The sequence below is a fragment of the Eumetopias jubatus genome, unplaced genomic scaffold, assembly GCF_037043125.1.
Source record: "Eumetopias jubatus isolate StellerSeaLion01/CBP00866 unplaced genomic scaffold, mEumJub1_p1.0 scaffold_6, whole genome shotgun sequence".
NCBI classification, from domain to species: Eukaryota; Metazoa; Chordata; class Mammalia; order Carnivora; family Otariidae; genus Eumetopias; species Eumetopias jubatus.
Genome location: NW_028274812.1, coordinates 60,839,927 through 60,853,927, shown reverse-complemented (window position 1 = coordinate 60,853,927; position 14,001 = coordinate 60,839,927). Strand labels below are relative to the sequence as shown.

Here is a 14,001-nt window from a genome sequence, read left to right as displayed (position 1 = left end):
GGTTCAGAGTTCCTGCCAGGTGACTTCAGTTTCCTCCGTAGAGCAGGAAATGGGGGCATGTGCCCAGGATGAGGATGCAATGATGGAGAGAGAGCTTTGCACAACTAATGGGTTCAAGTAGCAGATGGGGATGGAAGAGGCAGCTGTCCTGGGTCGCACGGCTAAGCTGGAGGAACACCCACTAATGCAATGGCGTAAGGTTCTCTACCTCCATTAGTGGGTGGAATGGAGGGCACAGAAGGGGGAACACTGGGTTGATCTGGAATTTTGCAGCTAGAGGTTACCTGAGAAACTGTCTGGTCTTCCTCTCTTCTCTTTTCCACCCTGCTCTTGATTTCTTTCCTCTTTCACTCCCTGTGACTAATACTGCAGCCCAGTGTCAGGGAAGAGAAGCAAATGATGGCCAGCCAGGCTCTGTAAGGGTCAATCTCTATGAAGTGGGTTCAAACTTTAAACACCAAAGAAAATGGGTAATTTATGGAATCCTACATTAATCACTACAGGCAGCAAACCTCATTTACACATGCTTCCAAATCCTTAAAACCAAGAATCCACCTCCTTCCATAACCAAGCTTCCGGCAAACTGTGAACACTTGACGAAACTACTCTCATCCAAATCAACGATACCTCCTTGTTGCAAAATCCAAATAAACATTCCTTTTTTTTTTTTCTTTCTTTTCAAGGAGCCCAACACGGGGCTTGAACTCATGACCCTGAGATCAAGACCTGAGCTGAGATCAAGAGTCAGATGCTTAATTGACTGAACCACCCAGGTGCCCCTAAACATTCTTTGTGTATTTCTCTTTCTTGAACTGTCTGCAACATGTGACGCTGTCCATGTCTTTCGTAGAAGAGCTCTCCCTTAGCTTACATCGCTACTGCTTTTCCCACCACTTCGTGCATGTTCCCAAGATCTTCATCACTATTCTTCCTATTTCTTACTCCACACTTGTGGCATGATCTAATTCACACCCGTGATTTCACACTGATGATTCCCAAACCTACACCCAGCCCAGATCTTTCTCCTGACACCCAGGGATCCATGTGAGGGGTCCTCAGGAACTGCAAACCTGTATTTCCAAACTTGGACTCATGATCTTCCTTCCCTTCAAATCTGCTTCTCCTCACCCAAGCCAGAAAGAATACCAGGACTCGTTCTTCCCTGCTCTCTATCCTTCGTTCCTGATAGCTGGTCACCCTGTGAATTTGCCCTTTTCTCCAACTCAATTAAGCATGTAGCTCAGCCCTTCATCATTTCTTGGCCCTGAGCACAGTGGCCTCCTAACAGGTCTCCTGACATCCCCTAAGGCCCTTCAGAAATCCATTTGTCCCAAGCAGTCACAAAGAGCTCCTAAAACACAAATCTAGTCCTATCAGCCTGCTTCTCAGAGCCATTCATGAACCCCCCCTAGCTCCTGAGCTCGGCACACCGCCCCCACTCCCTACAGTCTGACTCACACTCAGCTGGCCATTCTCCGGCCCCATCCCACCTCCCCCCCGCCACTGCCTCCTGTGCACCTGCCACACAGAATTACAAGTGCCTTCCCAGGCTCCTCGGTCTTACCTCTGAACTTTTGCCGATGCTGCTCCCTCTGCCTAGATATCCTAATCTTTCCCCTGGCGCCCAGCCCCTTCACCGACCACTGACAGTCCCTCGTTTCGTTTGTGATACCATCTCCTCTGGGAAAGCCTTTCCCTCATCACTCCAGCAGGTGCTTGGCTGCCTTTCCTCAGTTCTTCAAACTCTCCCCCAGCACCCACCGTTATGATGGCTCGACGTCTCCCTCGGCCTGGGAGTCACGGGAGGATGGAGACAGCGTCTTACCGCCTCGCTTCCCCCAATCCAGCATGGAGCCTGGCCACTAGGCGTCAGTCATTCATTAAGTTTACTGAAAGAATGAATTATTGATTGAAATGTAAAAAAGCTTCACTTCTGAGCCAGCTACTGCTAAGTAGCATTTCTAAGGGTTGACAATATTTAAACAGAATGAAGGAAAAAGAGACATGCCTTTGAAAAATGAAGAAGGGGCTGACTGTTCTCTTCTGAGATCCGTGTCACTCTCTACTCGGAAGAGGCCCACTGCACAAGGAGTCGTGAATCTTGAGCTGGTGAGGGCAAGGAGGGCCAATCTGGAAACTAGACGAGGCTGAACAATTAAGTCATCACTCTGAGAACCTCTTCCAGAAAGTTGATACTCATTTCCTTTAAACAACTGATGTACCTGATCTCTTCTGCAAAATGGGGTCAAGGTTTCTCTTAAAGATTGATTACCTTAGTCAGAACAGAAGAATAAATACTGTTCAATATTTTTAAAGGAGATCAAGAAGACAGGAAAGAAGAGCCGACCCCTCATGTTTCAATGAAGATATCTCTCCTCATAACCTAAAAGGAGCCCTGGCCCGTAGCAGAGATGATATTAACAAGTGGGAAAGTGCAAACCATGGCAATCTACTGTTTGATGAGTGAGCCTTAGCATGTGGCCTTCCTGACCATGGACGCCTTTCTCCATGTCCTGCTCCATCCCTGTCATTGTTTGTTTGTCTTTTAAACGCATGGTGTGCAGGAGCATATGATAAGCTTCTGTGATTTCACCGAGTTGCACGGGCCCTAGACCAGCGCCTCCCAACAGGAACTCTCACTATATCTGAAATTAGGGGCAGGGGGAGCAGGGAAGAGGGAAACACATTAATCCAATTGTAATCAGGGAGAGAGAGACTCCTGGTTTTTAGATAAGATCTTGGGTAAGTCATTTTAGTAAGGATCCTACCTCCCCCATGCAGTGAAACTACACCAAAAGCCAAATTCAGAATTTAAAAATCATGGCCAACCTAGAAGCAAATTTGAATTCCCTGTTCTAACGCCTATACTTTAATGGATCAAAGTGGTATGACTAGATGGCTTGCCACAGTGCCCTCACGCCTCCCTACAAGACTCTTACCACACCAACGTGTCATATGGAAGAAGCCGTAGCGTCTGTTCCCAAAGCTCAATTTCAGTCCACTAATTTGACCCCGTGGTTCTCGTACTGCCCTTCATACCAACTTGCCTGCACTGGATCTAACTTAAGCACTCAGTGAAACAAAGAGGATAAAAACCTGTCTTCCTCATGTTCAATAATAGGCATGCAAGTGGAACACGCTGGTATGGATTTCAAGTTCAAGAAAAACCTCTTTGTAGCATGTGCTTATTTGAACAAACCAGAGTGTGCTTATTTGGACAAACCAGAATTAGAGCCTTGGGATGATGGGATGGTATTTATGTAAAAATGCCAGTTTTCCATTGTCTTTGATTTTCAGAAAATCATACCTGGAGGGTTTTTACAGTTTCAGACCAAAATAAACATATCTGAAAACTCCAGATAATTCGAATCAATTGAGTCAAACAATTGATTTCATCTCCTCCACCGCTGTAAACACAGACACAACCTTGGAGATCGAGCATTGTCAGAATTTAACAAGCTCTCGTGAAAAGCTCATCCTTATATTTTTCTACAAATGGTGGTCCATTTCTCATGCTGGCCCCAGTTTCCACGGGTGCACGTTTTGTGTGTGGCCTCTGAGATAAGAAAGGGGGAGCAGGAGAGGAACCTGACGAAGAGTGTCCACAGACTCTCTGTCTCAGGCATTTTCTTACCGGAGGGACAGGGGTCTTTTCTCCTTTGCGATTTAGAGCTCTAGGGAAAGCCTGTTCAAGGTCCCCCAAAGCAAGAACATGGCTAAAGGTTGGGAAACCTTATGAAACAGAGGAAGGCTTGCTTTCCTTCTGCTGCTAGGAACCAAAGGGAATTGAAGGAATTAGGAATTTTTTTGGAAAGTTCACTGGACATTTGTATCTCTGTCAATATCTGACCTCCCATCTTCACTATTTCTTTCTCAAATTAACCTTTGAGGAGAAACACATGAGAAATAGTAGCTAACCACCCCCCTCTGAAAATGTATTTCGTAATCAAAAGGTTGATTAGAGAAACAAAATTATCCTTAAAAGAGTCGATGTGTGACCTAAGCAACGCCCCCAAGCACTTGGGTGTTTATGGTCCATAAAATTAAGATTCTTCCCTAGCAGGGTACCACCTCCCAACTCTCCCACTCACCCCTCCCAACCTCCCCTCCCCCACCAAGAGCTGCCTCCTATCAAGTATTAGCTGGGGCTGTGCAGGGAGAGAAGGGGCGGGAAAGAGCAGAAGATGAACTTCTACCAGGGAGTAAATATATAGAACTAGAACGTCTGCACACCCAGAGCCAAAAGCAGGGACAGGTGGTTCTTGGGAGTCTTGCTGGATCAAAGTCTTTCTGACTGGAATATACATTTCATGAACCACTATAAAAATCAAAGAGTTGTAGCACAAGTACTAACGAAAATGAAGGGTGACTTTCAGCGTCTTTTCAGGCAGCTCACAAAGCAAGAGCTCTCCACATTAATGGGCCCATCAGTCAAACAAGGTAGCACTTTGGAGGACTGCATCCAAAGAAGGCACAAAGGGTCAGCGTGGCCCTGTGCTGGTTCTTCATTTCCCTCAATCGCTGCGGAGTGGGGACTGGAACGTGGCAAGAGGGAAGATGGGCTCTGTCCCACGGACCTTTCCCTTGAGGCTCAGCACATCACATGCAATCATCCATCTGTCCCACACTCCAACCCCTGCACTCTAGAAGATGGGAGTCCCAACGGTTCCCCACAGGTATCCTCAAGAAAAGACCGGGTTCATTCCAGGAACATGGAGTCTGTGAGGACTTCCAGGCTAATCTGCACCCCTGCCTCCACTCTCTGCCGGGTTCCCTCCTTGCTCCCACCCCCGCACCCCCTCACCTCTACAGTGAGAGGGGGAGGAGAAGCGGCACTTCAGGTATGCCCTGGAATTAACTGGGCAAGAACCGCAAGCAGAAAGAGAAATAGAGAGTCACTTAAAATCCAAGAGAGGGAACAGCAAGTTTTCTGTTTAGAAAGAATAAGCAAGTTTCCATTTAGAAAGAAAGCCGACTGATGAGATCGGAAGGCGATGAGGAAGAACCTTCTACAATCAACCCTTCACTGAATGGGTATCTCTCAATGGGGGAGGTGAAAGCTACTGGGTGAGCAATGACCCAGGAGTCACAACGACTGCCCAAAAAGTGGGCTTAACAATTCTTAATTAAACCTTTGGAACAAGAAAAGTTTAGAGAAATCAGGAAGAAAATTTCTCTTATCTACTGGGGTGTCCAAAAAGGTGTGCTAAAACTCCCGCAAATGGATGAAAGGCAAAGAAAAAGCCCACATGACAATGAGTTTGTAAACCAAGAAGACCTGTGCCTGTTTAACTCACAGGTCCTAGGCAACACCATACCGCACGCAGAACACAGGCAACTCCTCCACACAGCGCGTGATGGTTCAGACAAGGGACGTAACCTAGGAGTCAGCCAGGCGGGACAAAGATACTCAGAAAGCACTAGTACACCTGCCTTCTGGAACACGGAGAGGCTCTTGTCATCTAAGGAAAACTGACGATAATTTTACAAAGCTTGAATAATTCATTTCACCTAAGACTTCTATCCTGAGTCCTCTGTTCCCTCCTCCAGGTGTCTGATGTAATAGTATTTTATTTCCGCAATTTGTGCAGGTAAAGAGCAGAGTCAGCTGAAATATCTTCCTCACCTTGGTGAGCTGCAGTCTAGATCAGGGGTTAGCAAAACACAGCCCAAAGACTAAGAAGTTTCTACATTTTTAAATGGTTGGAGGGGGGCCTGGGTGTCTCAGTTAAGTGTCCAACTCTTGCTTTCGACTCAGGTCATGATCTCAGGGTCGTGAGATCGAGCTCAGAGTGGAGCCTGCTTGAGATTCTCTCTCTCTCTCTTTCTCTAAAATAAATAAATAAATAATAAAAATAAAAAAGGTAAAAAAAAAATTTTAAATACATTTTTAAATGGTTGGGGGAAAAAATCAGAAGAATAACATTTTGTATTAAACGAAATTCAAATGTCAGTGCTTTTAGTGTTTCCTTGAAAGAGTCCTGCTCATCATTTCCGTGTCATTCATCCATGGCTGCTTTTGCATGACAATGGCAGAGTTTAAGGACCTAAAACAGAGCCATGGCCTAAAACAAAGCCTAAAATATGTGCTAGCTGGGCCTCTACAGAAAATGTCTACTCTTGGTCTAGATACCTAGAAACTTAATGGTCATAACTTTGACCCCTAAATCAGTCAGGATGTAGAAAACTTTGAAGAGGTTGGGGAGTGTCTGAAAAGTCAAACAGAACTTGGGCTTGGTCCAAAGGCCGGGGACAGGCCCTGGGCACTCACCCAGCACACCCAGGGGACTCACCAGTAGAAGTGCTCCTCCACCATCTTGGTCACTGCTCTGGAGATGGCTCTTTCGTGAGGGCCAAGGTTTTTGTTTAAATTCACTCCAAGTTTCTCTTCCAGAAAGTCAATTATGAATTCTGTGCCAGAAACTTTTTCATGATTATATTCAATCCAAGGCATTTTCCCTTGAGCAGAAAGTTTTCCACCAAAATAATTCTAAGCAGAGTAAATTGTAAAAAGAAAAAAGCAATGTTTTATTTAAATTTCACTGTATGGTTAACAGAAACAAACATTCCAACCCTATATTTGATCATGGCTGTACTTGCTCAAGTGAATGAACTCAGCACATAAACTCTTTAAGACCATAAATAGTCACCCTTGAAGGAAAAAAAAAAAAAAGGATTTACCTCACATGAAGATATTACTTTACTCCCATAGATTTTATCATGAGCTCTGGTATATTGTTACAAAAAAGACCAGAGAGGAGAGGTAGTGCTGAAATGATCCTGGTAACAGTTGGTCTAGTTATAATGTAAGAACAAGCCACAGATGCAAAACAGTGAAAGTAAACTGTAATAAGGCTCACGTTGGCCAGGCTACTAACCAAAGACCTCATCTGAAACCCACCAGCTTGTGCCTAAATAATGCTTAATACCACCACACTGCAAACAAGTGGTCCCAGAAATTATAACACTTACGTATAAGAATGTGCATCCAATAGATTCAACTCCAGTACCAGCTAAAATGTAGATTCCTGGGTCCCAGCTCACATCAGAATCCCAGGAACGGTGCCCAGAACTCTGTATCTGTGATAAGTTCCCCTCTGATTCACACTCGTGCTAGAATCTTACAGTGTCTCAGAGGACATGGTCCCAGATGGGGTGGAGTCGGGGTGAGGGAGTCACACACTTTATGAACACTGGGAATTAAGAGTGACATTTGCTGCCCCCACTCCTTGGCCAGGCACTAGACATTCCCCTTGATGTTGCCCAGGAGAAATGTCACATACCTCTAAAAGTTGCTGGTACATCAAACATTCTTGTAATTTGTACACTAAAGATGTAAATTTACCATATAACACAGCACCTGTTTCAGATTAACTCTTGATTACCACCCATATCATCCTAACACATCCCCTTCAGGACTCTTGTCATTTGCAGACAGATTCTACCCTGCACACCAACATCAGAGGAAACTGTTTGCAATGCAAATGAGATACAAGATCTCTGCTGCTCAAAAGTACCCAGTGGTTTTTAATGGGTCTATTCTAACCCCTTCCACATAGCAGTCTAGGCCTATACCATCTAGCCGCTGCCCGTCTGCCCAGCCTCCTTGCTATCAACCCCTCCAGTCTTCTGAATTCCAACTGCCCACACCCAAACACATCAAAGTCTTTGCCACCTCTCTGACTTTGTACACGCTTTACCTTTTATAGGAATCCTTTTCCCCAACCTCTGCCAAGTCATATCCATCCTAAAATATTTAGTTCAAATTTCACCTTGTTGGTGAACTATTTCCCCAAGGTGCAACCATCACTTCCTTTCCTCCATGCTTCCACGGTACAGTGTATATTCCCCTCTTCTTATAATATTAGTGTTTGTACCTCTGCCTTTCCCTCTTCCCCCGCCCTCCCTGAGCATTTGGTACATTTTATCTAGACCTCTTTTAAAAACTGGAGTAACAAAAATTAATTATTGATTCTTATGGAAATGAAAGTTCTAGTAGGTTTTTGTCATCAAAAATTTTATTTTTAGATGCAGAAAAAGTATTTGACAAAATTCAACATCCATTCATGATAAAAAACTCAACAAAGTGGGTATAGAGGGAACATACCTCAAGAGAATAAAGGCCATATATGAAAAACCCACAGCTAACATCGTACTCAGTGGTGAAAAGCTGAAAGCTTTTCCTCTAAGATCAGGAACAAGACAAGGATGTCTACTCTTGCCACTTTTATTCAACATAGTACTGGAAGTCCTAGCCACAGCAATCACACAAGGAAAAGAAATAAAAGGCATCCAAATTGTTAAGAGGAAGTAAAACTGTCATTATTAGTAGATGACATGATACTGTATATAGAAAACCCTAAAGGCTCCACCAAAAATCTGTTAGAATAAATGGTCTATGGCCATATCACCCTGAATGAGCCTGATCTTGTCTGTTAGAATAAATGAATTCAGTAAAGCTGCAGAATATAACATTAATATACAGAAACCTGTTGCATTTCTATACATTAATAATGAAGTAGCAAAAATAAATATTAACAATCCCATTTACAATTGCATCAAAAGAGAAAAAAAAAAACCTAGGAATAAGTTTAACCAAGGAGGTAAAAGACCAAAACTCTGAAAACTATAAGACACTGATGAAAGACACTGAAGACTACACAAATAAATAGAAAGATATACCATGCTCATGGATTAGAAGAATTAATATTATTCAAAGGTCCATACTACTCATAGCAACCTACAGATTCAATTCAATCCCTACCAAAACACTATTAATATTTGTCAAAGAACTGGAATGAATTATCCTAATTTGTATAGAACTATAAAAGACCCTGAATAGCCAAAGCAATCTTGGGAAAGAAGAACGAAGCTGGAGGCATCACACTCCCTGATTTCAAACTATACTACAAAGGTACAGTAATCAAAACAGTATGGGTACTGGCATAAAAGCAAACACATTGATCAATGGAACAGAACAGAGTGACCAGAAATAAACCCATGCTTATACGGTCAATTAATCTATGAGAAAGGAGGCAAAAATATACAATGGAAAAAAAGTCTCTTCAATAAACGGTGCTGGAAAACCTAGAGAGCTACATGCAAAAGAATGAAACTGGACAACTTTCTTACACTACACACAAAAATAAACTCAAAATAGATTAAATACTTAAATGTAAGACCTGAGACCATAAAACTTCTTTTTTTTTAAGATTTATTTATTTATTTATTTATTTGAGAGAGAGAGAGCATGAGAGGGGGGAGGGTCAGAGGGAGAAGGAGATTCCCTGCCAAGCAGAGAGCCCAATGTGGGACTCAATCCCAGGACTCCAGGATCATGACCTGAGCCCAAGGCAGACACTTAATGACTGAGCCACCCAGGCACCCTGAGACCATAAAACTTCTAAAAGAAAATGTAGGCAGTAATCTCTTGGACATCAGCCTTAACAATATTTTTCTGGATCTGTTTCCTCAGGCAAGAGAAACAAAAGCAAAAATAAACAACTGGGACTAAACTAAAAAGCTTTTGCACAACAAAGGAAACCATCAACAAAACAAAAGGGCTACCTACCAAATAGGAAAAAATATTTGCAAATGATATATCTAATAAGGAGTTAATGTCCAAAATATATAAAGAACTCCTACAACTCAATACTAAAAAAAGAATAATAATAATAATAATCTGATTTCTAAAAGGTCAGAGAACCAGGACAGGCATTTTTCCAAAGAAGATTTAAATAGCCAACAGATGCATGAAAAGATGCTCAATGTCACTAATCATTAGGGAAATGCAAATCAAAACCACCATGAGATATTACCTCACACTAGCCAGAATAGTATCAAAAAGTCAAGAAACAACAGGTGTTGGCAAGAATGTAGGAAAAAGGAGGGCGCCTGGGTGCCTCAGTTGGTCGGGTGACTGCCTTCGGCTCAGGTCATGATCCTGGAGTCCCGGGATCGAGTCCCACATCGGGCTCCCTGCTCAGCAGGGAGTCTGCTTCTCCCTCTAACCATCTTCCCTCTCGTGCTCTCTATCTCCCATTCTCTCTCTCTCAAATAAATAAATAAAATCTTAAAAAAAAAAAAAAGAACGTAGGAAAAAGGAAACCCTCATGCACTGTGGGTGGGAAACTTAATTGGTGCAACCACTATGGAAAACAGTATGGAGGTTCCTCAAAAAATTAAAAACAGGGGCACCTGGGTGGCTTAGTCAGTTATGTGTCTGACTCTTGGATTTGGCTCAGGTAGTGATCTCAGAGTCGTGTAATCAAGCCCCGCGTTGGGCTTTGCATTCTGTGCAGAGTCTGCTTGAGTTTTTCTCTCCCTCTGCCCCTCCCCCTGTGTGCACTCTCTCTCTTTCAAATAAATAATAAATAAATCTTTTAAAAAAATTAAAAACAGAAACACCATACAATCCAGTGATTCCACTACTAGGTATTTACCCAAAGAAAACAAAACACTAATTTGAAAAGATATATGCACCCCTATGTTTACTGCGGCATTATTTATAATAGCCAAGGTATGGAAGCAACACAAGTGTCTATCAATAAGTGAACGCATAAATAAGATGTGGGATGGATAGATGGATGGATGGATGGATAGATGGATAGATAGATAGATAGATAGATAGATAGATAGATAGATAGATAGATAGAATGGAATGGAATATTACTCAGCCATAGAAAAGAATGAAATTTTGCCATTTGCAACAATATGGATAGACTTAGAGAGTATTATGCTAAGTGAAATAAATCAGACAGAAAAGACAAATACCATCTCCTTTATATGTGGAATATTATATGTAGAATCTAAAAAAACCAACCAAACAAACCAGAAACAGACTCATTAATAGAGAAAACAAACTGGTGGGTGTCAGAGGGAAGGGATGTAGGGGTTAGGCAAAATACGTGAAGGGGATCAAGAGGTACAAACTTCCAGTTATAAGATCATGGGGATGAAAAGTACAGTATGGGAAATATAGTCAATAATATTGTAATAACTTTGTATGGTGACAGATGGTAACTACACTCATTGTGGTGAGTACTTTGTAATGTATATAATGGTCAAATTGTTGTGCCCCTGAAACTAACATAACATTGCATGTCTATTATACTCCAATAAAAATAAAAATAAAAAAGATCAACTGCTTGCTTCCTAGATAAAAAAAATAGGAGACAACATTTTAGAGACACTATGATCATATCTAATTAAAAATTAGATGAATTCAAAAAATATTAAAAAGAGAAACACAAAAATGTTTAAAGTAATTGGCAAGAGTATGAGATGCAGATGATCTTTCCATGAACTTCAATTTTTCAGAATTGGTTATATTAGAGTTAAAATAAAAACATATCTTTTAAAAATAATACTTAATTTTCCTTAACTTCCTTAAATATATTCAAGAACTCCTGGCCTGTTTTATTTAAGCAATTGGAGTCTGACTGGCCCACTGAGGGCAATTTCTGAAAGTAGTTTTGAGAAGAAACATGAAGAGGTAAATCCTCTACATTTTTTCTGAGCTGAAGTTTCCCCCTGCAAGTCTGCCCTAGGAGAGATTAATCTACATTTACACTATATTATTAGGATAGCAGTGAAAGCCACAGGCTTTGAGTTTAAAAATCTCATTCTATCATTTATTCAGTGTGGCCCTGGTCCTCCCTGGGTCTCTCCTCATCTTTCCTGGGCCTCAATTTCCTCATCTACAGAATGGGGATAACAACAGTTGTAGGAGTAAGTGAGAAAATGCACACGAAGTGTTTGACAGGTGCCTTCATCAGAAGTATTAACATCACCATCACCATTCTGAAATGGAGAACGTGAGACCTTAAAAGTAATCCCAGAAGAACCACGAGAGACGATGGACTCTGAAAAACAAACTGAGGGTTCTAGAGGGGAGGGGGTGGGAGCATGGGTTAGCCTAGTGATGGGTATTAAAGAGGGCACGTTCTGCATGGAGCATGGGTGTTATAGGCAAACAATGAATCGTGGAACACTGCATCAAAAACTAATGATGTAATGTATGGTGATTAACATAACAATAAAAATTTTTTTAAAAAGTAATCCCAAAGTCTTGGGATGCTGACTTGCTACACTAACCATGGTCCCCTCGCTTTTCAGCTAATATACATCCATTACATTCACTGCGTCCCTGGAGCCATCTTGAAAGGTCTCCCACTGGCTACATTTCGGATAATTTGAGCAACTTTTGTGGATTAGAACACATTGGAAAAAAAAAAAAATCCATGCATCCACTGTTATGAAATAATAAGAAATACATATGTTGGTGTCTGCCCCCAGTTCCCTACAGAGCCCCTAAGAGCCTTATAAAAATTCCTAAGTGATAAGAGCATTAGGAGCATCTTTTGTCTTAATGAGGTGACTCTGGGTGGGCTCCTTGGATGGTTCCTGGGTGGTGGCTGGTCACCAGAAAGACCAAACCTTGATCAGCAGCCAGGAATTTTCAGCCCTGCCCCCCTCCCTCATCCTCCAGAAAGAGGAGAGGGGCTGGAAATGGACTTAATACTTGATCATGCCTATGTGAGGAAGCCTCCATAAAATCCCAAAAGTATGGGGTTCAGAGAGCTTCCAGATGGGCAGATACATCCATACGGGGGGAGGGTGACACACCCCAACCCCACAGGAACAGAAGCTTCTGCATTCGGAGCCTCCCCAGACCTCACCCTACCTTATCACTTCATTTGGTTGCTCATTTGTATCTTTTAATGTATTTTTAATGAACTGGTAAACGTAAGTGCTTCCCTGGATTCTGGAGAGGGGGAAGGATACAGTCTGTGGGACTGAGCCCTTAACCTGCGGGATATGCCACTGTCTCTGGGTAGAGAGTGTCAGAATTGAATTAAATTGTAGGACACCCAGATTGTGTCACAGAGAGTTGCCTGGTGTGGAGGAAAACGTCCACACATTTGGTGACCAGAAGGGTCAGAAATGAAGTGTTTTATGTTAGCAGTAAAGGAGACTCACAGGAAAGAAACACACAACAGGGAAAACTGGGTTTCTCCCATATCAAAAGGAAAAAATGGAGCACTTCACAGTACAACTATGTGTTGTAGTTTTGTAGGAAAAAAAGTCCTTATTTTTTGGAGATGCATACTGAAGTATTAAGGGGTGAAGTGTCGTGATTTCTGCAGCTTACTTTCAAATGATTCATAAAAAAATTGTTCATGATGTTTTATATAAAGAGAAGTAAAGCAAAAAAGGCAATAATTGGTGAATTTAGGTGAAGGGCATGTGGGTATTCACAGTGCTAGGCTTTTAACTTGTCTGTAGCTTAGAAAATTTTAACACAAAAAGACGGGGGGTGGTGGGGGACAGACAAGATCAGCAAATAAATAGAACAATCAAAAGTTAGGGCTGGGGGCGCCTGGGTGGCTCAGTCAGTTAAGCATCTGCTTTCGGCTCAGGTCATGATCCCAGGGTCCTGGGATCAAGCCTCACGGCGGGCTCCCCGCTCAGCAGACTATCTGCTTCTCCCTCTCCCTCTGCTCCCCATTCATACTAGCTCTCTGTCTCTCTCTCTCTCTCTAGTGCTCTCTCTCTCTCTAATAAATAAAATCTTAAAAAAAAAAAAAAAGTTAGGGCTAAAAGCCAGAGCAGAGAGTTCCAAATGAGCCATTTTCTTTCTTTTTCTTTCTCATATTTAAAAAAAGTTATTGTACGACGTGGATGGAACTGGAGGGTGTTATGCTGAGTGAAATCAGTCAATCAGAGAAAGACATGTATCATATGATCTCACTGATATGAGGAATTCTTAATCTCAGGAAACAAACTGAGGGTTGCTGGAGTGGTGGGGGGTGGGAGGGATGGGGTGGCTGGGTGATAGACCCTGGGGAGGGTATGTGCTATGGTGAGCGCTGTGAATTGTGTAAGACTGTTGAATCACAGACCTGTACCTCTGAAACAAATAATGCAATATATGTTAAGAAAAAAAAAGAAAAAGAAGAAGATAGCAGGAGGGTAAGAATGAAGGGGAGTAAGTCGGAG

The 14,001-nt window shown here is 42.3% G+C and overlaps 1 protein-coding gene across 1 annotated transcript in view; it reads right to left on the bottom strand.

The window, feature by feature from the left end:
- FAXC (failed axon connections homolog, metaxin like GST domain containing) overlaps positions 1–14,001 on the bottom strand; it is a 66,578-nt gene that overhangs the window by 41,486 nt on the left and 11,091 nt on the right. Inside the window, exon 3 of the mRNA XM_028104277.2 lies at positions 6,294–6,490. Coding sequence (XP_027960078.1) covers positions 6,294–6,490 — 197 coding nt within the window. The remainder of the gene's footprint in view (positions 1–6,293; positions 6,491–14,001) is intronic.